Source organism: Symphalangus syndactylus, chromosome 12 (genome assembly GCF_028878055.3).
Source record: "Symphalangus syndactylus isolate Jambi chromosome 12, NHGRI_mSymSyn1-v2.1_pri, whole genome shotgun sequence".
NCBI classification, from domain to species: Eukaryota; Metazoa; Chordata; class Mammalia; order Primates; family Hylobatidae; genus Symphalangus; species Symphalangus syndactylus.
This window is the reverse complement of record NC_072441.2, coordinates 143,801,211-143,824,766: the sequence shown is the minus strand read 5'-3', so window position 1 is coordinate 143,824,766 and position 23,556 is coordinate 143,801,211. Positions and strand designations below refer to the sequence as shown.

At 45.7% G+C, this 23,556-nt stretch overlaps 1 protein-coding gene across 6 annotated transcripts in view; it reads right to left on the bottom strand.

The window, feature by feature from the left end:
* CSMD2 (CUB and Sushi multiple domains 2) overlaps positions 1 to 23,556 on the bottom strand; it is a 645,703-nt gene that overhangs the window by 188,759 nt on the left and 433,388 nt on the right. For all 6 annotated transcript variants that reach the window (XM_055254886.2, XM_055254887.2, XM_055254889.2 and 3 more), the window contains 6 exons: positions 14,967 to 15,105; positions 13,766 to 13,953; positions 12,916 to 13,104; positions 12,596 to 12,712; positions 4,748 to 4,963; positions 2,759 to 2,947 (listed from right to left, as the gene is read on the bottom strand). In XM_055254886.2, coding sequence (XP_055110861.1) covers positions 2,759 to 2,947; positions 4,748 to 4,963; positions 12,596 to 12,712; positions 12,916 to 13,104; positions 13,766 to 13,953; positions 14,967 to 15,105 — 1,038 coding nt within the window. The remainder of the gene's footprint in view (positions 1 to 2,758; positions 2,948 to 4,747; positions 4,964 to 12,595; positions 12,713 to 12,915; positions 13,105 to 13,765; positions 13,954 to 14,966; positions 15,106 to 23,556) is intronic.

Below are 23,556 nucleotides of genomic sequence, written 5' to 3'. Positions count from 1 at the left end.
CCTCTTTCCCACACGCCTGATACCTTTACAAGGAGGGGCTGATAGCTTTAGATGTGGCCAGTCCTTGGCCAATCCCCAGGTCCTGACTCCCTGTCAGGCCTTTGTCCTGGGCACCAAGGAGGGGACAGGGCACTTGCTTCCGGGAGAGTTTCCAAAGTAACAGGGGAGGTGAACAGATGAACTTAGAAGCCAAACACAGGCACAAATGGAAACAAATAAATGCTCCAGAGAAACAGTCACATCCACAGGAAAGTGCTGCGGCCGATTCTGGCATCTGTGACTTCTGTCACCCCCCCATCAGAAGGGGTCTTGTTAAGGGCAGAGGTTGCACCTTATCCATCAGCATGGGGCTTCTGAGGCAGAGGGTTAGGTATTCTCCATCACACCAGGATTCCCAAGGACAGGGCCATGTCTCCTGCCGCAGACTGGGGTCCCCTGGGGTCAGGGCTGTCTCGTCTACATCAAATTCAGGGGCCCCTGATGTCAGGGGCTATGTCACCGCCCTCCCCGCCACCCACGTCACACCATGAATTAAAGCCCAGGGCTGTTCATCTCCTTCTCGGCTGGAAATGTTCCTGGTAGCACGATGTGGACCAATTTGCATGGCAACTGGGAGCAGCCCCCGGTGGGCATTCCCGAGATGCCTCCAGCCTGAGCCTCGGCAGCAGGGCTGGTGGTAATTAGAGATGATTATCATTACTGTGTGTTATTCATCACATGTGAAACAGAAGACAAATGTAATAATGAAAATATTGTGAGGTGTCATGAACAAACAGTAATTGGAATGATAAGTTAAAGAATGAGTTTATGTAATGAGATCAATGAGGCAAGAGCTTAAGGGCTGTGTGCATCTGTGGTCCTGGCTAATCCTATTCAAGAAGAATTTCCCCCAGAACCATTTAGCTGATGATGTTTTCCCAGAGACTAAAGGAGCTGCTAGCAGCCAGACGTGAACTGAACCTTCCTGGGGTGGGTGGAGGGGTTCTATGTGTTTCTGAGTGTGTGTGGCCAGATCAGGGTGGGTGGATGCCTTTGGGGATGGTTATAGGAGATGGAGTAAACTCTGGGGTTATTTAATTGTTCAGAAATGGAATTCTGCAGCTCTTTGTTTTAATGTTTCCTTTCTGAGATTGTAAAAGGTTATTGGCAAAATAACAATAATTGGTTATTGATAAATACAGATGAAAAGGTTATTGGCAAAATGCTGATAATTATATGCCACCTCTTGGTTTACGTAAATGATGTCATCTAATGTACAGTAAAGCCTGTGAGTTGGATGCTGTTATCTCTGTTTTATAAACGAGGAAGCTGAGGCTGAGGGGGTTTGCTGGCCTGCCTGAGATCTAAGCGTTGGTAAGTGGCAGAGCAGTGACCCCACCTTGGCCTGCATGAGTGCACAGCCTGGGCCCGGCTCATCTTGCCAGCCTGTCTAAGCTGTCCTCGGCATAGCCCGAGGGCTTCATGGACTTGACTCAGGCATAGCTGACCTCACTGGCATTGGAGATGCTGGTCCCTGTTTCAGTCAGTGCGGTGCTGCTTTGATCTGTTTTGTATATTTTTATGGGGTTTTATATACTATTTCACTTTACGTGAGATCCATGGCTAACAGTGAGCATGGAAAATACTCCGTGAATGCAGCTAGTGTTTTATCCAGCCCTACGTTATAAGGATTGAGCAAACAGGCACCCAGGAGCCTCATACATTAGGGACAGACAGCAACCACTCTGCCCTGGGGACAATACTTGCTTCCCCTACTACCTGGGCACAGCGCTCTGAACAGACTTCTTTAAAGCTCTTGCAAGGAGGCAGGCAGGGCCCACTTCCCACTCCCAGCAGCTGCCTCTAACCTCCACATCTCCTGTGCTCCCTGCCGCTTGCTCCAGCCTGGCCTCTGAGCTGTTCCTCAAGTGCTGAACATGCTCATGGTTTGGGTCTTGGTCCTCTGTTCCCTCTTCTCCCAGATATCTATCTCTGGCCAAATGTCAACTCATCAGAGAGGCCTTTTCTCACCATGATAAAAGAGCAACCCTAGCTCCAGCACTCTCTAAGCTGACTTAATTTTTCTCTGTATGCCTCAACACTGCCTGACACATCACACATCTATATATTCACAGCTTGTGTCCCCACCACCAGAATGTGGACCACGAGTGGAGAATTTCTCTGTTTTGTTCACTTTTGTATCTTCAGAACCTAGCAGATGCCTGACATGTAGTGGGTCCTCTATAAATGACCCCGCCCCTGTTCCTTTTGTCCTCCCTTGCTGAATGGATGAAGGCTTCCTAAAGCGTCTCTAAGAGTGAGCACCGCCATTGGATTAGTAAAAGCACCCACCTACTCCTCCAGATGGGGATTCCCCCCGGGCAAAGCTCATACATGCCTCCTACAGGCCCACCTAGTGCCCATCCAGATTCCTCGGCAAGAGGCATCCTTAAGCCATGGGTCTGTGTGCTGAGGCTGGGGAGGTGAGAGTACTGAGTCAACTTCATGTGAGTGCCCAGTGTGGACCCAATTTGTAAAGGTCACTTTAGTTTATACAGAACTGCCTGATGAAGCAGGGATTGCCATCCCCATTTTGCAGATAAGGAGGCTGGAGCAGAAGGAGGTTAGGTTACCTGCCCCGGGTCCCACTGCAGGTAAGTGTGGTAAGTGTGGGCTAAGTCAGCCTCTTGGCCTGTGTGCCATCCACCACCTCACATCAATTGACTATAATCTGTCCCACCCCATTAGTGAAGCAAAATGAAAGCACGTGACCACCTACCAACACACCTTGGCAGAGGCGAACTCCACAGGCGCCGTCTGCCCCCCAGGCACGTGATGTGGGCGGTGCCCTCCAGACGGTACCCGGGGAAGCAGGAGTAGGTCAAGGTGTCGCCCACGCCAAACTGCAAGCCCTTCCGGATGCCGTAAGCTGGGACCTCGGGCTCCTCACAGGGCTCCAAGTCGTACTCTGGAAAGGTAGCAGGAGACCCCGGCTCAGAGACATTGTGGGGAGACACAGAGCAAGAAGATGGGAATGCACAGGCAAAACGCCAGGGGGAAAGAGCCAGGGACAATGAAAGACAGAGGAGAGGGCATGCGCACACTGGCCCACAAAAGGTGACACTGGCCCACAAAAGAGAAGAAGTGAGAGCCCGAGGGGAGCAGAGGCAGAGAGAAGCATGGGGAGGCAGAGAGAAGCATGAGGAAGCATGCGGAGGCAGAGAGAAGCATGAGGAAGCATGGGGAGGCAGAGAGAAGCATGGGGAAGCATGGGGAGGCAGAGAGAAGCATGGGGAAGCATGGGGAGGCAGAGAGAAGCATGGGGAAGCATGGGGAGGCAGAGAGAAGCATGAGGAAGCATGGGGAGGCAGAGAGAAGCATGGGGAAGCATGGGGAGGCAGAGAGAAGCATGAGGAAGCATGGGGAGGCACAGAGAAGCATGAGGAAGCATGGGGAGGCACAGAGAAGCATGGGGAAGCATGGGGAGGCAGAGAGGCAGAGATAAGCATGGGGAGGCCAGGGCGGGCAGTCTGCACCCACTCCTGTGAGCAGTGGGAAAGGGCACAGCCTTTCCTAGACAGGCTTCCCAGGAGGATTTCTGAGGATCCTCAGGGCTCAGCTCTTCTCTGCGCTATCCTTTTATCTCCATTTTAAACCTGCGCCTTGGGGCTCACAGGCTCTCCTGCTTCCTTGTCTCTGGGCACCAAACTAGATATATTCAACCAGCGGGTTCTAGAAGGTCAGAATACATGACTTAGCCTCAGGCAACTCCCACTGGGGAAGACACGCCAAATGCATGACGAGAAGCCATGTCTCAGCTACGTTGGCACTTGAGGCAGACGGCAAGCATGACTGGGGGCATTTATGGGCCAAAGCCCTGCCTGCAGCCTCTAGTGACAGCATAGAAGTGACTAGTCCCTCGTCTGCAAGGGCTTCTCCCTTCAGGATGCAGTCCTCCAGGGCTGTGTGATGAGAAGGAGGGTCTCTCTCATAAGGGTTGAGTCTTACTGGCTGGATATGTCCCATTGGCCAAGTGAATCCAGGGATGTGACAGGTGGCTTCTGCATTGGAGGGCTGGCGGGGGACTAAGCTGGGCCACACCCCAGTTCCTGGAAGCTGGATACCTCTTGTCCATCCCAGGAGGAATCCATCTGATACTCCTGGCCGTGGCTGAGAAAGGTGGATGGAGGTACTCTGGGGTGCTATGGGACAAGAATGGTGAAGGGCTCGGTATAAGAGGAGCCAAGGGTCCTCTTTTCTCCCTGAATGCCAAATAAAAGCACTTTCTTTTCCAAATCCCTAAACACAGAGATAAATATCTATTACTACAAAATTAGCATTGATGAAAAAGATCCCAAATGAGACTAAACCACTCCAATATGCTAATTTCAAATCTTTTTTTCATATTGCTGGGGTTGGGAATCTGGAAGTGGAATCAGAAGAAAAATCTCAAATAACTAAGGTAGGAAGGGACTTTTGTGAAGTCCCCTAGTTCATCCAGCTAGGTGGGTCATGTTCAGAGCAAATCCTAAACACCTTCATAGAAGGAGAATCCTCAGTGATCATGCTAACTCCTTCCAAGACCATTATAGGGAAGTTCTTCCTTGGGTCTAACTCAAGCATCTTTTGCTGAAGCACTGAGATCAACTTCCCAGGGACTGGAGAGTGGATTAATATCCACCTGCTAGGAAAACCAGAGACTGGCAGCAGAAGGCGAGAGCGAATAGTGCCATGGTCTCTTCCCCTCAGGGACCCTCACACTCTTTACCTGAGAAGGTGATGTTGAATCCTTCATATGACATGGAGAAATCAGAGATGAAGCGGACCTGGGCAGTGAAGTTGCCATAGAGCCCAGCGCTGATGGGAGCTGGCAGCCGAGATCCAGTCAGCTGCCTCAGGGGCTGGGTGAAGCTGCCGTTCTCAGTGATGAGGAGGTAGTCGTGGCCACTTTCCAGGTGGAAGGTGTGGAAAGTAAAGAATACACCTGCCAAGAGACCAGAGGGTCAGGTTGGTGATGGCGAGATGGCTGGAGCACCTCAGCTGCAAGACAGGATCTACACAAACATTTCCAGTTAGCAAATGTCTATCTGTGTGGATGACTACAAGCATGCATTGATAAACCATACAGGAGAATCTGAATGAAGGAACCTGAACACACAAGTGCCCAAAGATTCAGTCAGGGAGAAGAACGCCTCTTTACAGTTGTCAAAATTTAAAAGAGAGATTTATGGCTTGACCTATGAGAATGCTTTAGAGACATTCATTAATTCATTCAACAAGCATTTGTGTATTTGTTGAGTCTTTACTATGGGCTAGGATCCAGGGTTAGGTGCAAGAGGATATACCAGACATTAAACGAATAGCTGCAATACGGAGTGCTGAGTGCTGGAATGAATGTAGACAGCATGCCATGGGGGCCGGAACAGAAAGCAGTTGACAGCAGGAAGAGGTGGGTGGAGGATGGCTTCACCAAGGAGTAAACATTTGACATGGATCTTAAAAGGATGCACAGGAATTAACCAGGTAAGGGAAGAAAGAGTGTCCCAAGCAGGAGACCCATATGTGTACAGGGACTGTCAATTCCAGGTTTGTTGAGCAGCAGCTGGGTGTGGCTACTCCTGGAATTGAAGCTGGATAGGTAGACGGGGGCCAAACCCAATATTTTTCTGGAGGCAATGGGAAGCCATCCTATCCAGAGTGGACCAGATCTCAGTTTTAGCAAGATGTTGGTGGCTGTAAGGAGGATGGAGTGGAGGGAGAGCAGGGAGGGAGATCAGTTATATTGGTGGCTGCTCTGCACTGGGAGAGGATGGGGCTTGGCAGAAGGAGCAAGAGCAGGAGATGGCCATGAGCCCTCAGGGGTTGGGGTAGGGTAGCCAAGACAGCAGGCACTTAATGCAAAGGAGAAATGACATGACATCTGGTGGCATGTCCACCTGAAGGATGGTGATGTCTTCTGTTACCTGGGGAAGGGCACGCAGGAGGGAGGTGTGGGTTGTAGAAGAGTAATGGACTTAGCCTTTTCTGCGTGCAAGCAGTGAGAGCTAGTGGGCCATTGGAAGGACAGATTTGGAAGTTCAGGATTAAAGGGGGACTACAGAGGTAGATTTGAGTCACCAGCAAAGAGTTGATATCTGAAGCCACAAGCATGGAGAAGAGGGCTAGGAGAGAAGAGGGCAGAGTGAGAATCAGAGAAGGGGTGATTGGAAGCATGGGCAGAAGTGACAGGGAGTAGGAGACCAGGCGAAGGTGGAGCGATGGGGGAGGTGGTCAAAGAGCAATCAGAGAGCTGGAAAGAGGGAGGAAGGAGCTCCAGTAAGGGGGAAGGTTAAGAGCATAAAACAAAATCAAAGCCATGATATTCATTAACATTTCAAGCACTAAATATTTACTGTCCTGACTGCTTTTACTTGCACTATAGTCAGCCCCTGTCCCTTGGAAGGGAGACAGAAAAAACTCATTTAATTCTGCCAGGAACCCTGTGGCGTGGGTACATTATTATCATCTCCAGTTTACATCCAAGGAAACAGAGGCACAAAGAGATGAAGTCATCTGTCCAAGGTCGCCCAGCTAGTATGCGGTAGAGCTGGGATCTGAACTAAGACAATCCAACTGCAGAGGCCGTGCTCTCAGCTACCCCAGGGTGCGGCCTCTCAGGCTACAGAAAGAGAGCAGGTAGTAAGAGTAGCGAGGTAGGGTAAGAGATCAGGTAGTGAGGGAAGTTATAGAGCGGCATGGTCTTAACACCCAAAGCAATTCTAGAACTTGTCCAGATGGCAGTTGTGTTTGGTGGGCATGTGTGTAAGTGTGTGGCCATGCACATGGGCCATGCCCCATGTTTGGGCTTGAATCCAGATTTGATGTGAGAGATGCACACACAAATACTTCACTTGAATGAACCATGCAGAATCACACCAAGTGAGTATCCTATTGGGACTGTGTGTTGTGGATGGTGCCAGGACAGGAACATGTTAGACTAGGACCCATCTGCTACTCCAAGTGTGATCCCACTTTCTACTCAAAGTATGGTCCATGAACCAGCAGTGTGGTCAGCACTGGGGGACTTACTAGAATTGCAGAATCTTTGGCCTCCACTGAAGACCTACTGAATCAGAATCTACATGCTCTTCAGATCCCAAATAATTTATATGCACTTAAAATTTGAGAAATACTTCTCTAGCTAATTACTGCTACATTTTTTATAAATGATGGTTGGAGCCAAGCCTCTAATGCTAAAGCATTTTAAAGGTTTTTATATTCTTGCCTCTCTGTTGATAGAGGCTGGTGATCCTGGAGGATTTGGGCTTCTATAGATAGAGGTGGAGGAGACAGAACCTAACAGAAGCGATGGGACCAAAGATGCAACTTGTAAATACCCTGTTCCCAGGCAACTGAGAAGCATCAAGGCCTAAGCACCTACCAAGTGCCAGGCCTTGTGCTAAGCACTGAGAAAGATCTCCCAGTTTAGTGGAGAAGACAGACACATCACTACTAGTGAGAATCCAGAGTGGGGCATGGAGGAAGAGTGGGGAACTATGCCTCAAGGGCTGGGAAGGCTTCATGGGGGTCAAGATCCTAGATGTGAAAAGGCTCGTGGGTGCATGTGCCCACGTGCATGCTATACTTCTGACACATAAACATGTCAGCAAATGAGGAAACTGTTCTCAGTCTATACAGGTTAGGACATATATGTCCTTTCGCTCCTACCTAGGACATGGAGTTGGGTGGAGAGTGGGTGAAACCCAGTCACAGGTGGAAACCAGTTGATTAAGCACCACACTTTGCACTCTATTCTTCTAGCATGCACATAGAGCCCTTCCAAAGGGGTAAACATTTGGCTGGGATTCTAAGGATGAGCAAACATCTGAGCTGAAACCTCTGGGTCTCCCAGCTGTGCTGACTGCTTGGGGCTTTTCGGGCCATTGTGTGAAAATGAAGACATTGTTGCAGAAATAGAGAGGCCCCACGTTGGAGTTTGAATCCAGATTTGATGTGACAGATGCACACACAAATACTTCACTTGAATGAACCATGCAGAATCGTACCAATGACATCAATACCACATAGGAGCGGAAAGAGCAGGGCAGTGGAAAAGGCATGGACTTGGGGGTAAGACACACCTGGATCAAAAGCCCATTTACCTGCTCAAAGGTCTTGGCTAAGGTTGCTTAACACCTCAAGTTCCAGGTTCTTCAACTGTAATATGTAGGCGATAATATCTCTCTTACAGGTGACATTTCCCCCCAAAGTGAGTCATAACTGGGAAAGCATATGCAAAGCACACAGCACAGTGGCTGGCACACAGTAGGGGTGCAACAGAAGGCATTCCCTTTGCTCAACTCATCTAACTCCCGGACAGCCTCACGGGTTAAAAGGCGTCAGCTCTGGGGTCTCAGCAAGGGCACATTCTCAGGATTCCTGAATTAGCTGCTCCCTTGTACTGGGCAGTTGGCAAGTTGAACTATCTCAAATTTCACAGACTTTTGAGTTTCCTGAGCCATACTGCTGCCTCTTAGGGAGAAATCACAGACAGCAGCTTAATAGGTCTGTTAACCCGAGATACTCTTATAAACAGAGAATGAAGAATGCCCTCTGGAGAAGGGCCTGGGCTCAGTTCAATTCGATTCATATCACCAAATGCTTCTTGAGTTCCTTATGTGCAGGGCATAGAGCCAGAAGCAAAGGAAACTACAGGAAACAAGACAGACCTATCTCTCACAGAGCTCCTAGTCTGTCAGGGAGACTGATGATGAAAATGTAAGTTCTCTACAGTGGAGTAAAGTCTGAAATCGTGAAGGTATAGAATACATGCTATGGGAGCCCAGGGGAGAAGAGCTGGGAGAGGGGGTCAGGGAAGGCTCATTAGAGGAAGGGGGTTCAGAAGGATGAAGGGCTGGCCAGGCAAGGGCGATGGTAGAGATACCCATTCCCCTTGCTTGGGGAGACAGAGTGTTCCAGAGAGAAGAACATTGTACAAATGTGCAAAGCTCTAGAGGAGAAGGGAAGCCTGGCAAGTTCTAGAAACTGAAGGAAGTTTTGTGTAGCTGGAACTTAGTTTAGAGGGCTCAGAATGAGGCTGAGAAAGGTAAGGACTATGAGGCTGTGCCAGCTATTTTATTTCTTATTTTTTGAGATGAAGTTTTGCTCTTATTGCCCAGGCTGGAGTGCAATGGCGTGATCTCGGCTCACCGTAACCTCTGCCTCCTGGGTTTAAGCAATTCTCCTGCCTCAGCCTCCTGAGTAGCTGGGATTACAGGTATGTGCCACCCCCCGCCAAATAATTTTTTTTGTATTTTTAGTAGAGATAGGGTTTCTCCATGTTGGTCAGGCTGGCCTCGAACTCCCAACCTCAGATGATCTGCTTGCCTTGACACCCAAAGTGCTGGGATTACAGGCATGAACCACCGTGCCTGGCCTAGCGATTTTATAATTTGGGGATCTATGCTAAGAATTAGGTGATGTCTTTAAGTGGTTCTAAGGAAGAAGTTATCTGGTCATTCATCCATGATTTCTTGTTGATTCTCTGCGGAGCACCTTTCAACCTGGCTATGTCCTGTTCGTCTTTGAAGACTAGCTGAAGTCCCAACTCCAGGACACCTTCCTAAGCCCTGGGCTGGGCTTGGGATGTTTTCACACCTCTGTCTGCTCTATCACACATCGGTCATGTTATACTGAGATCTTGGTTTAGGCTGTCTACCACCACTAAAGCATAAACTTCCTGAAGGAAGGCACTGGCAGAGTGGCTTGTTCAGCTGTTTTCCTAGCAATTTGGGTAGTGCAAGTATCAAATAAGCATTTGTTAAATAGTTGGTGAGCTTGATTGACTTCCAGGAAAAAACACACACATAGAAACTCACAGAAAAACATACAACTTTGTAATCACAGATGCCCAGACACAGAGAAAACCATAATGACAGAGGGTGTTTCTCTAGGGATCGTGAGGGGCTGCTTTTCTTTCCAGTGGTCTCCTCTGACCAGGCTTGGTGGAAACTGCTCTGCAGGATGAACAAGGACACTGTCCCATCCCTCCCCTCCTTAGGAACAATGTTGTGGGAGGAAGGGGACAATCCTGGGCCTCACCCTGAACGCCTGGCTAGTCTTGCCTTGATGCAGTAAGCTCCAGGCCATCCTAGCCCTGGCTAGGGCAGGCCTAGTAAAGGCCAAGTGACACACTTAAGTACATGTGGTGGGACTATAAATGACTTTTCTTTCAAATCTTCTTTGTTATACAAATAGTATGTTTTAGATGTAATGTGTTTACTGCTCAAAATTAGAAAAAAAGCCAAAGATGAAAATAAGAGATAACATCTTGGGGTATATTTTTTTCAGGCTGTTTTCTATGCAAACAAGGATGTCTTTTAAACTAAATATATTCTTTTGGCAAACTTATTTTTTTTTGCTTAACAAAGTATTGCAACCACCCCTGTAGGTCTTTAAATATTCTTTCATGTTATTCCTTTTAGTAGCTGCCTACTATTTTATTCTATGGCCACACCCTATGTTTATTTAACATTTCCTTATTGATGGACATTTTAATAGTTCTTAATTTTTCAGTATAATACATAATGTCTTAGGGGAAATCTTTGCAGCTAAATCTTGATGTAGAGTTTTACTTACTTTCTTCAGATAAATTCCCGTAAGTGGAACTGCTGGGTGCAAAGGCAGGTACAGTTGTCCCTCTGTATCTGCAAGGGATTCGTTCCAGGACCACCCTTGGATACCAAAATCTGCAGATTCCTAAGTCCCGTACAATATATTTTCGAGACTTTTGATTCACATCACCAAGTCACCCTCTGGAATGCCTGAACCATTTCACAAAATGTCAGCAGTCGACAGTATTCAAGTGTCCACATTATCCCCCAGACTGTTACAATTTTCTTTGATGACATAAAAAGGGAAATGGTATTTCCCTTTTAAAATTATACTTGTTTCATTATTAATGAGGTCAATGATTTTCCATTTGTATTTCCTCTGTTATGAAGTGTTACTTTAGAGCTTTGCTCATTTTGCAGGCTGGTTTGGCTAGGCATATGTCTCTTAAAATTTTTTAAGAACTCTTTGTGTGTCTGGTTGCTAATACTTAGTCAATCATATGTTGCGATTTTTTTTTCTATTTAGTATTTGACTTCAAATTTTATGGAGCTTTTTTTTTTTTGTTTACCTAAATCCTTTCAAAGTTTTTTTTAATTGAATCTAGCAGTCTTTGCCTTTATAGATTCTACCTTTGTTGTTACTCTTTAAAGTACGTGCCCACCTGAGGTTAGAGATTCACGTTCCTCCAGTGCTGGAGTTTATGTGATTAAATGCTTGAGAATGCTTGAGGTATAGACGTTTTTTTTCTTTTGTTCCAGTGGTTCAACCCACTGTTTTAACGCCATTTATTACATAATCCATCCTTTCTCCAATGGTTCTGAAGTGACACTTTACTTATATACTAAAGTCTGTCTCTTTCTTACACGTACACAGGCATGTGTGTGGACACATGGAGGGATCTATTTCTGGACAATTATTCTCCACGTCTTATTTGTATGTCCACTCTTGTACTCATACCACATAGTTAACATTAATTTATCCCATAATGACATTTTAATATCCGGAAGGATTAATCTTCCTTTAAAATTTGTTTCTTGGCTCTTCTGCATGTTAATTTTTCTAGATCAGAGGTTCTTAATTAAAAGCATGCATCAAAATTACTGGCAAAGTGTTCTGAAAACATAGATGCCTGGTTTCCACTGCCAGTGTAGAAAATCAAAACCTCTAGCCTTGGGCCTAAGCATTAGTGTATTTGCCAAACTGCAAGAACCATGACTCTGGATGAACTTGGCAATAAGCTTCTGAGGCTAGAAGCCCAATCTGCCTGGTTACTGCCGATGCCCAGCCCCAATGTCAGCCACATGGGTGGCACTGAATACATATTTGTTGAGAAAAGAGTATTAATATATTAATTAACATTTATTTATAACCAGCGTCTTTACTTTGAACTTGGACTCCCAAAGGTCACTCACATTAGGGGAGCTGAGGCAGCACTGCAGGCTGGCGACCCATATGAAAGATGGCATCAGGGGAGGAGCTGAGTTATGCAAGAAGGGGATCGCTGTGTTCGGTATATGAAGGGTGAATGTGACAAAGAAGGAGCAGGTGTATCTGATGCTCCTCCAGGATGCAATACAAGAAAAACATTTTCAGAGACACCTAATAGACTATTAGGAGAAGAAAGCATCTGTGCAAAAATGATAGTAGGTGCCCATTTGTTGAATGGGTCGGTGGCCTCCCCACACCAGGCATGTTTAGGCAGAGGGTGAGCTGAGCTGGTGTGTTGCTATCTTGGGGGAAGTGATTTAGAGAAGGTTCCTGTACTAAGTGAGATTAGATAGCTGCTAACGTCTAAGATCTCTTCCTGCAGGGAGATTTTAGAATCTCGACAATACTTACTGAACAAGTTCTACCATTCAAAGAGATGAGAAGACTCTGGAAGTTTTCTTGTTGGTGAGAAAAGTTCAGACAAAGCCCAGAGGTCACTATTTAGGGAGACTCCCATTGAGGTCAACTTGACCTGAGGAACTTGGGCCCTTGACCACGTCACATTCCATTGCCTGCTATGGGCCAAAACACTCACCCTTGCCATGAGATGTTTCGATAATCCAGGTGCAGTTCAAGTTGTTGGGGTAGAAGTCAGGGAACCCTGGCGACAAGATGGTCCCACTGGAGCCTTGAATGAAGCCACCACAGAGAGCTACAGACGGAGTGAAGAGGGCAGTGAAAGACCAGAGGGCCTCAGGGAGCACCCCCTGACATCCTCCTGGGACCCCATCCCCCATCTCTCGAAAGCCCAACCCTCGCTGATGGGGTGAGGGAGTCAGTGGCCTTTTGAGCACCTGTGTTTCTGTGGCAGGAGAGGAGTCTGCTACTTTAGTGCCCCCTCATGGTGTGCCTCACCTTCACAACTGGGCAGGGCCCGGCTCCACTGGAAGTTGGGCTCACACTCCAGAGGCTCCCCGTCACTTAATGTGTAGCCCGAATCACAGCTGAAGGTCACCAGCGCGCCCACGTAGAAGTCATTCCCATGACGCTGTCCATTTACTGGGATTCCTGGATCCAGACAGTGGTCTGACTGCAGTGTTATAGCTGAAAGAGAGAGGTCACAGCTGGGACAGACAGCTCACTGTCACCGCAGAGGGACCCCAGTTGACTCCAAAAAGGAAGAAGAGAGCCCTGGTTTATTAAAGGCAGAAGTTGCCAATTACTGACTCATGAAATGTGGCTGTCAGAATTTGCTGAGAGTGGCTTAGGTGCTATGCTAAGGCTTAGGAGTAAGAAAATGACCTTGTCCTTATAGTGCTCGCAGCCCCAGCTTTCTATATTGGTCTACGGAGAACTGAAGTGACAATGATCCTTTAAATCGAGGGGATGAATGTGGAAGGTGACGAGGAAGGGCCAGTGTGGGTGCGAGATGCCATCTCGGGTTAACTTGACGGTCAGTCAAATGTTCTGATCCCAGAGTGCCCAGCGTGGCGGCACCCAATCACCTGCACACAGAAGAGGCCGTGAGGTCTGCATGCAAGGGCCTGGCGTGAGGGTTGTGAACAACTCGAAGCTCTCATGACCTAAGGGATGCGGAGAGCAATAGAATGCCTTCCACAGGGCCTTCTGAAGGGCACAGCCTAGCCAAGAACGCCATGGGGATGGAGCCAAGCAGGGGCCTGTGGTGGAGCACAGTCCTGAGGCCTTTGACCCACCTGGGCTGACCTTGTCATCCCTTTCCCTGCGCCCACCCACTGAGACTCACTCTCATAGCGGAGCTGGAAGCCGATGTCCGAGTGACTCTTGTCGGTAGAGAAGATGAGGTAGAGGTAGTTGCTGGTGCTGATGAGGAACTGGGGAACCTGGGTCCCGTGGTAAACCCCGATCAAGGGCGCCGAGTAAGTCCGCCCATCTCGTACTTCCAGGGTGTCATAGTTGACCTCGGTTTTGAATCTGCCAAACGACAGAAATGAAGCCTTCTTGAGAAATCCAAGCTTATTAATTTGCAAATGACAAAAGCCCTGCCTGACCCAGGGCTTCAGAATAACCAGATTTTGGCAGGCTGGGATCTTTTAATATAATTTGCACACATTCACTAGCGATGCAGAAGGACCTTCTCCACTCTATTTAACATCCCTCCTCCTCCTTCCACGGTCGGAAGCTGCTCTCATCCTCTCTGTGGCCTGATCCGTGAGCCAACTTAAGACCTAGAGGCACAATGACTAGCCTCATGGAGGTCAGAACATTCTAGGCCAGGGGTCAGCACACTAAAGACTCAAGGCCAGATCTGGTCTATAGCCTGGAAAGCTAAAGATGGTTTTTACATTTGTAAAGAGATCTTAAAAAATAAAAAAAAAAAAGCAAAGCAGAACATGCATCAGAGATATGCAAGTAGGCAAGTGGCCCACAGAGCCTAAAATATTTACCATCTGGCTCTTCACACAAAAGTTTGCAGACTGCTATTCCAGGCCAGGAACACTTTGTCCGGAAGAAGTTTGTTTTCACATTTACGCGGCTACGTTTTCCACCCAAGGGGCATAGCCAGGGTGGGAGCTAGAAGTGGGGCACATGAGCGGGATTTGGGGCAGAGGTGTGGGGCTGCCTTCCCACGTTGGACATTTCCAGGACAATGCTCGTCAGATGCCAGTGTCATGCTTTAACATCTGATGGTGTCTATCTGCCCACTCCCCCTCCTTAGGGGCTGGGGAGGGGGGAGCTCTAACATCCCAAATGGTATCCAAGCCTTCTCTTCGCCCCTCCTGCCACAGTCCCCTAAACAGCACAAACCAAGCCCAAGGGCAGAGCCAGTGAGGTCTGCCCCACCCAGGGCAGTCTGGTCCGGTGTTCTCCAACCTTGCTGACATTTCAGCATTGATACTGGTCCCCTATCCACCCTGCATTCCCTCCCACATGGCTCTGTAAAAATCTCCTCCTTGCCCCTCCCCCAAGGCTGTGGTCACAAGCACCTGTCGAAAGTGATTTTGATGGGGTAGCCTGGCTGGGCCTCAATCACCCAGGCACAGCTCAAGGCATCCTTGTAGAAGCCAGGCCAGCCCGGAGAGAGGATGGTGCCGCTGGGCAAAGTCAGGTGACCACCACAGGGAGCTGGGGGGACAGAAGGAAGAGAGGCAGCTTTTTTCAGGGACAAATGCGTAAACAAACAGAAAATCTTTCTATAAAATGTGTCAGGCAACAAGTATAGTTTTTGTTTTTACGGAAAATTACATAAACTATAAACTGTGAGTTTTGTCTACCGGGACCTTTATGGGTAGGTCCAGTTATATAATGTGGAGTGTTCTTAAAGGCCAGAGGGGAGAAATGAAAAGAATCCTTTAAGCAAAGTCCCTTTGTCATTCTAGAAAGGCTGAAGTACAAGTAATATTTGGGCCACACTATGTTTTTCCTTTGTTCCTCACTCAACTGTCAGGCCTGAGGCAGGGGCACAGACCCAGCCAACCTCCTCACATCTGGCCCTGGAGAAGGTCAGAACCCCAGGACCCTACAGCTCAGATGCTCAGCTCAGGGTGCCGGTACTCCCTGCTTCACTGTAAACTCCAGGAGGGCATGGGATGTGTTAATTGTGTTACACAACTGGGCATCCCCAGCATTAAGCATGGTGCTTGGCACGCAGTTGTGCCTCGATGATTGCTGGTTGGATGAATAAATGAGTTAATGACAGGATGAATGAACACAGTCCAAGGCAGGGAACTCCACAGGACACTGGGAGGTCTAAGCACAGCTGCTGGCTGTCTCTGGTCTTGCAAAGTCTGTTATTTATGCCTCTGTCCACGTGCCCCATCCTGGGCTTCCCCATTCTCAGCTGCCTCTTTCCCACCACCCCAGTCTCTTCCTGCAACCAGACCCTCAGCCCCTGGGTCAGTCATTAGAACTATTCCTCTCTCAAGGGCACATGATTAGATTTCATTGCCCACCCCTTTTGAAGTTGTGCAAGGCCACGTGACTGCTGTGACCAATAAAATGAGAGCAGAAATGCCGTACATCATGTCTCTGTGGAAACTTTATAAGCCTGTGTGTGATCTGCACAGTTTCCTTTTCCTGCCTTGGTAATTGTGGAAGCAAGTGTCAAGAGGGAAGTCTCATCAATCTGGGCCCTTACGTGAATCTAAGGAGCAGACATCCCTGATAACCCATGTTCAATATGGAGCTTCAGTGGTCTGTGTGAGATAGAATCTCTGGATTTTTAAGCCGCTGGGATCTGGAGATTGTCAGTTAACACCATGTAGCCTAGCCCGCTCAGACTAGCACACCTCCCTAAGGCTGACGATGAGGATGATGACGACATCCACTACTACTGCTTCTGTCACTGCCATCACCACTGCCATTGACTGGGGGTTGACTCCACGTCGGGTACTGAGCTTACATATGTAATCATGTTCACTCTTTGCAAAACAAAATCCCCTGTGAGGTTGGTGCTATTATTACCTCCTAGGAAAGCTGAGGCTTATGGAGGTTGAGTAACTAGCCTTGGGTTAGCAAGTCGCAGAGCTTGGATTCAGACCTAGGCAAGACAGCGTAAATCCAGAGATCTTAAGCTAGGCCGCCTCCCGTGTCAAAGGAACCTCTGCTCCTTTGTACTCCCTTACTATGGAGCGATCAGATGCCAAAAATTCCCTAAACAAGACTGGGGAGGAATAAAGAGCTACATAGCACTTCTCTCTCTGCAAAGTTTCAAAGATTTCTCCAGGTAATCAGTCTCATAAAAGATGGTCTAATATACCCAATCCTCTTTTTTTTAATGCAATAACCTTCAAGAATTACCTAAAATAGTTGTCAAGTATTCTTAATAGTAACTTATATTAGGAAGTTTAATTAACAAAGACTATAATAAGGGTAGTAGTCGTCAACTCTTACTGATGACTTACTATGCTAATTGCTACACATGTGTTATCTCATTTAAATGCATACATTTATGAAGTTATTATCCCTATTTTATAGAGAAGATAACTAAGGCCGAGTAGGTTAAGAGATTAGATCAAGGACACAGAGCTAATGAAATGAGAGCTGAGATTGAGTCTCAAGACTTCTGTCTCTAAATCCCCCTGTGACACATAATAGTACTACAACCACAGCCAACAGTAATAAGCTCATGTGTACCGATAACTTACTACATGTCAGGGCTTAACGTGGATTATCCTGTGACAACGGCAACACTAAATGGCACATACTATTATTATCCTCATTTTATAGGCGGGGATTATTACCCCATTTTCAGTAAATTGAGGCTTAGAGAAACTAAATGATTACATAGAGCTATATCAAACATTGGGAGAGTAAATTGTATATGTGTATTGTCACTTCCTGGGTAACCCCAGTTTTCAAAACCCATCCATCCATCTCCCTGCAACTACTAATGCTTTCCTCTATTTCCCTGGTGGACACGTGAGACCTTGGAGGTGGGGAGGGGCGTGCCTATTGCTACATCCCATTGTTACAATACAGGTTTGCATCTCAGCAGTGAGGAGGGACTCTTTCTTGGCTCCATCTCAGCACAGACCCAGCCTCTCTGGTTGTTGGACTGTGATCTCCCCATTTACTTCTGGGGAGCTATAGATCATGCAGTCTCCATTGCCTGTCTAGGCCACTCTCCACTCAGTGCATACACGTCAACGAAACCCCATCTACAATCTCCAGAGAGGGAAATTCAATCCCTTCCTTTGGCGGTCACCACTTTGTTTTCTTTCTCTGCTGTGTTCGCTTCATTAGTTTGGCTAGTTAATCTCTTCCTGTGCACCTGTGATTGTCCAGTGACCTCTCTATTCATTCTGTCCTTCACTTTCTCTGTTGTTCATCTTCATATTGCAGAGTGGTAGTTGCCCGGCAGGGATTTGGAGGGGAGGATTCTTAAATGCAATGTTTCTTTCACATTTGAAAAGATGATCAACCTCACTCTTAAAAATAAAAATACATAAAAGCACAGTGAAATATTATTTCTCATCCATCAGATAGGCAAAATCCAAAGTTTAATGACACATGAAGCCATGAGAAATCAAGGATTCTAGGACCTTGCTGGTGAACGTGCAATACAACTGCTGTGCAGAGGAATTTGGTAATATCCAACAAAATGCATATGCATTTACTCTCTGACCCAGCAATTCTATTTCTAGAACTCTCCCAAAGATACACTGGCAAAAATATGAAATGACACATATGTACAAGGTTATGCAAGGTAGCACTATTTGTGATAGCAAATGTATGAAAACAGCCCAAATGTTCAGTGGTAGAGATCTAACTGAATAAACTAGGGTAATCAACAAAATGGACTATTTATGCAGCTATAAAACAAGAATGAGGGATATTCTATATAATGTCATGGAGTGGTTCCCAGACTATGTTGTTAAGTGAATAAAAGCATGGTAGAGAATAGTAGGTATGGTATGATTCTCTTTATCTAAGAAAGGGGTAGAGGCTTACACACATATTCACTCATATTAACAATCAATGAAAGGATCAACCAAAAACTAAAAGATTATTCACAGGAGGATGGAGGGAACAGGGTAGAGAAGATAGGGATAGAAGCTAGGCTTTCTCAGAATATACCTTTTTTATATATTTAACTTTGGAACTATGTAAATATTTTAAATAATTAAAATGAAAGATTAAGCAAATCAATAAACTGATAAGCAATTTCTAAAAACTCAGAAGCAGAGTGAAATAAATGAATGCAATGCTAGATTAGTTGGTAGCATAATCCCACAGGAAGAAACTAGTAAAAGAGATTTTAAAACACAGTAATTTGATAGCCTACCTTAGTAGGATACAAAAAGAAATGAAAAAAAAAAAACCCCTTAAACTATTCTCTGTAATTATATTATTGTGGGTAGTTATTCGTATTACTACTTTGGGACTCTTAGGCATGTCCTATGAATTGGGAAATTATATTAATGGTGTTGGGAACTGGGATTTTCAGCAAGAGTGAAAGGAGATATGGATATGATATTAAAGAAGTTAAGTAAAAAAGAAAAAGTATTTTTACATTGGACATGAAATAAACCCATGATGAATTTTGTTTTAAAAAGTATTTCCTAGCTGTGTTCATTGAAAAGGCTTAGAAACAGGAACCAAGTCAATCATAAAAAGCACCCCTAGTGCCCAAATTTTAAATATCAGTTTCCACTAAAAGGAACCAGGGCTTCTAGGAGAAATAACTGAATCTAGGTCAGAGACAGAAAATGTACAAGATGATGTTAGGCCAACAAAAGGCTCCCACTAGCCAATGACACAATTTGAGCATTAATTAGAACGAACTGCAGTAGATTTAAATACATAAAATATGTTTGGATCGTAATGATATTTAAAAATGTGCAACTTTGGAAGGTGTTAGGGAATCAGCTCATTAATACGAAATCTGGTAAATACAAATAATTATTTCCATGCTTTTCCTTTATAAACTATATCTTGGAGTAACCAAATAGTTGATGAGGACAAGTTTTCTTTAAGTATAGTATTTCAGCTTATGAAAAAATAAATTATAGCATGTTACCATTTTGTAATCCCTAGGCTATGATCATTAATGGTTCCTAATGACCCCAAGAGAGAGATACCCAAATATTATATGATTCTGTTGGAGATACTTCCTACAAGATATTCTGGCTAAAAAAATGGAAGCTCAATCTGATTAAGTTTCTAGGTCTTACTGCCAATTAAAGGAAACATAAAAGAGAGACAATCATGTTCAACAACCTCCCAGGGAAGCAACTGGCAAAATTCCGAATGCAGGAGACTCCTCATTCTGAATAATTCTCATTTATCTCCAGATAAAAGACCTGACTTCTGCAACAACAACAAAAATCTCAAGGGGGTGGGGAGTAGACACCAAAGATTAGAAAAGACTTGAGACATATCAGCCAATTATAATGTATGAAGCTAACAAGGATACTGACTTAAAAATACTGTCACAGAACGTATTAGCCAATCATGGAGATTTGGTTATATCGGGTAATTGTTTTTAATTTTTTAAAATGATAGCAACATGGTTATGTTTTAAAGAGTTAGTTTTATCTGCTGGAGACACATTACTAAAATGTTATAGATGAAGTGTGATGCCTGAAATTTGCTGCGAAATAATCCCAGAACCAGCAGGGTGGTGGTAGGGAATGGGTAGGGGTATAAATGAAAACAAAATAGGCCATGAGTTTATAATTGTTGAGGCTGACTGACAGGTACATGGGGGTTCATTATACTATTCTCTCTGTTTCGGTATAGGGTGGAAATTTTTCATTTAAACAAGGTGAAGGCAAAAACAGGGAAACATACACATGCCTGTGTGGTGCACATGCACACACACACACACACGTACAAAGAAAACAAGGAAAAAGAAGGAAGGGTCCTTTCTTGAACAGGGAGAAGAGCTCAGCAATAAGACAAAAGAGGGACTCTGTGCCTGTCCCAGCACCTGGTACTCACTAGATGTTCAATATTTGTTGAAGGAATGAAATACTGGTTGATAGGCAGGGATACTGGGTGTTATGGATGGAACTCTGTCCTCCCAAAATGTATAGGTTGAAACCCTAGCCACCAATGTGACTGCGTTTGGAGAGAGAGCCTTTCAGGAGGTAAATAAGTTTAAATGAGGTCATTAGGATAGAGCCCTAGTCCAGTAGGACTGGTGTCCTCATTATAAGAGGAAGACACCAGGGGTGCATGTGCACAGGAAACAGGCCATGTGAGAACACAGAGAGGAAGTGGGCATCTGCAAGCCAAGGAGAGATGCTTCAGGAGAAACCAACCCTGCCAATACCTTGATCTTGAACTTCCAGCTTTCAGACCTGTGAGAAAATAAATTTCTGTTGTTTAAGGCATCCAGTCTGTGGCACTGTGTTATGGCAGTCCAGGCTGACAGATACACTGAGCTTCTGACGAGGGGTTGCTGTCCCCTGTGAGGGATGAGCCACTTCTCCTGACCCTGATGCTAAAGTCGTGCAAGGCAAACAGGAATAGGGAATGGTGACAGGATAGAACACAAAGAACAAATACTCATTGAGCATTGAGCTCTACAACATGCCAGGTGCTGACCTTCATGTATGCTTTTACTTTCCCTGCGTATTACTCTTCATGGCCACCTATAAGGCAGGCACAGACATCAGCCTCATTTCATAGCTGAGGGAACATACTTGAGGTACAAAGAGCTTAGGCGACTGGCCAGGAACACACACTAGGAAGTCGCAGGGTCAGGATTTAAACCTGGGCAGTCCAGCTCCATAGCCTGCATTTTTAACCACTATGGGTGGACATGGGAATGCCCACCTCTACCACTGCTTCTGTAATGGGATGTAGGCTGCTGCTAAAGGGGTTTTGTTGACTATTTGTCCAGTGTGAGTGACCAGAAGTAGTGGAAGTCCTTTCCTCTGACCAGAGTGACTCTGGAGTTACTCAGCCCTGCAGCTGGAAGTGTGGCCTCCTACTCTCCAGCCCTGCCTCCCCACTACCCACCTGTGCCCCTCACCACCTGTCTTCCACTGTTTTGTGGTAGAATACAAGCAGAATGAACTTGGACTCAGACCTCACTTGGAGGTTAAAAGTGATGATTCTGGAATCAGAATATCTGGATTTGAACCTTGACTCTCTCGTTCACTTAGCTATGGTCTTAAGCAAGTTTACGTAACCATTTTGAGCTTCAGTTTCTTCATCTGTGAAGTGAGGATAACAATACCTCCTCATGAGGAGTCAATGGGGCAGTGGATGTTGATATGGTTGGGCTCTGTGACCCTACCCAAATCTCACCTCCAATTGTAATCCCCATAATCCCTGCATGTCAAGGGCAGGACCGGGTGGAGGTAATCGGATCATGGAGGCAGTTTCCCCCATGCTGCTCTCATGACAGTTAGTGGCAGGAGATTTGATGGTTTGCATCTGGCATTTCCCCTGCTTGCATTCACTCTGTCTTGACGCCCTGTGAAGAAGGCGCCTGCTTCTCTTTTGCCTTTCACCATGACTGTAAGTTTCCTGGGGCCTCCCCAGCAATGTGAAACTGTGAGTCAATTAAACCTCTTTCCTTTATAAATTACCCAGTCTTGGGCATTTCTTCATAGCAACGTGAGAATGGACTAATACAGATGTAAAGCAATTGGCCTGGTATTTAGCACATAGTATGTACTCAATGATTACTAGCTGGGTGATTTTGGGAAAGTCAACTCACCTCACTGTTTTTCCAGATTCTCATGGATAAAGCACAATTATATCTTTCTCGCAAGAGTGGCAAGAAAATTAAATGAGAGATTGCTAGAAACCCAATAACTGCCCTTATAATTCTTCCTTAGATGCCGAAATGAGCTACCACCACCACTTAGATTTCTTCGTGGTCACGAGGAGAACTGACCTTCTTTCTTTATTACAGTACTTGCTTTTTTCCTGATTTTAAAAGTAATTACATTTGGTGTAGATAGAGAATAAACGTGGATGTGTTTATACCAAACTGTTAAACCATTTTCCTCTGGGGAGTGGGATTGGAAATGAGCATTTTCGCTTTGAGCTGCATTGCGCTTGTGCATTGTTTGAAATTTTTACAATCACCAAGTATTCCTTTATTTATTTATTTGACAGAGTCTAGCTCTGTCACCCAGGCTGGAGTGCAGTGGTACAATCATAGCTCACTGCAGCCTCTAATTCCCAGGCTCAAGCAACCCTCCAAGTATTTCTTGAAAAATTAAAAAATGAAATTACAGGGGCCAGGTGTGGTGGCTCAGGCCTGTAATTCCCGCACTTTGGGAGGCCGAGTCTGGCAGATCATGAGGTCAGGAATTTGAGACCAGTCTGGCCAATACAGTGAAACCCCATCACTATTAAGAATATAAAAATTAGCTGGGCATGGTGGCATACACCTGTAGTCCCAGCTACTCGGGAGGCTGAGGCAGGAGAATCGCTTGAACTTGGGAGGCAGAGGCTGCAGTGAGCCGAGATCATGCCACTGCACTCCAGCCTGGACAGCAGAGGAAGACTCCATCTCAAAAAAAAAAAAAAAAAAAAAAAAAAAAAAAAAGAAAAAGAAAAAAGAAAATACACACTCACTGTAGATAATTTATCTTTTTTTGTGTGTATTTCTTGTAAGCACAATATTCTTAAAGCTCAGCTCTTTGTCTTTTAATAGGGAGTTTAATTACCTTTATTTTCATAACTGATATGTTTGTCTTACTGCTGTCATTTTGTTTCATACTATCAATTTCCAATGTTTCCATGTGATGTCCTGTCTTCTTTGTCTTATGCATTAGGCAATGTATTTCCTTTTAATTTTCTACGGGGATGTGGAGAGTAGAAATCCTGCTTTTCATTCTATTTGGAGACGCTTTTAAGTCTTTCATAGATGTGTTGGAAACTATATTCTCTCCAGTGAGGTAATTCAAGAAAAATACAGTAACAGGGTAGCCAAGAGTCTGGATTTGAATTCAGGCTCCATCACTTACAAGCTGGGAAGATCCTAGGCAGGTGACTTAACCTCTCTGTGCCCCAGTAGGGACAATAATGACATCTATTTCCTAGGACTGGTGCAAGGTTGAAATGAGGTGACACTGTAAGGCACTTATCCTAGTAGGGTATGATTAT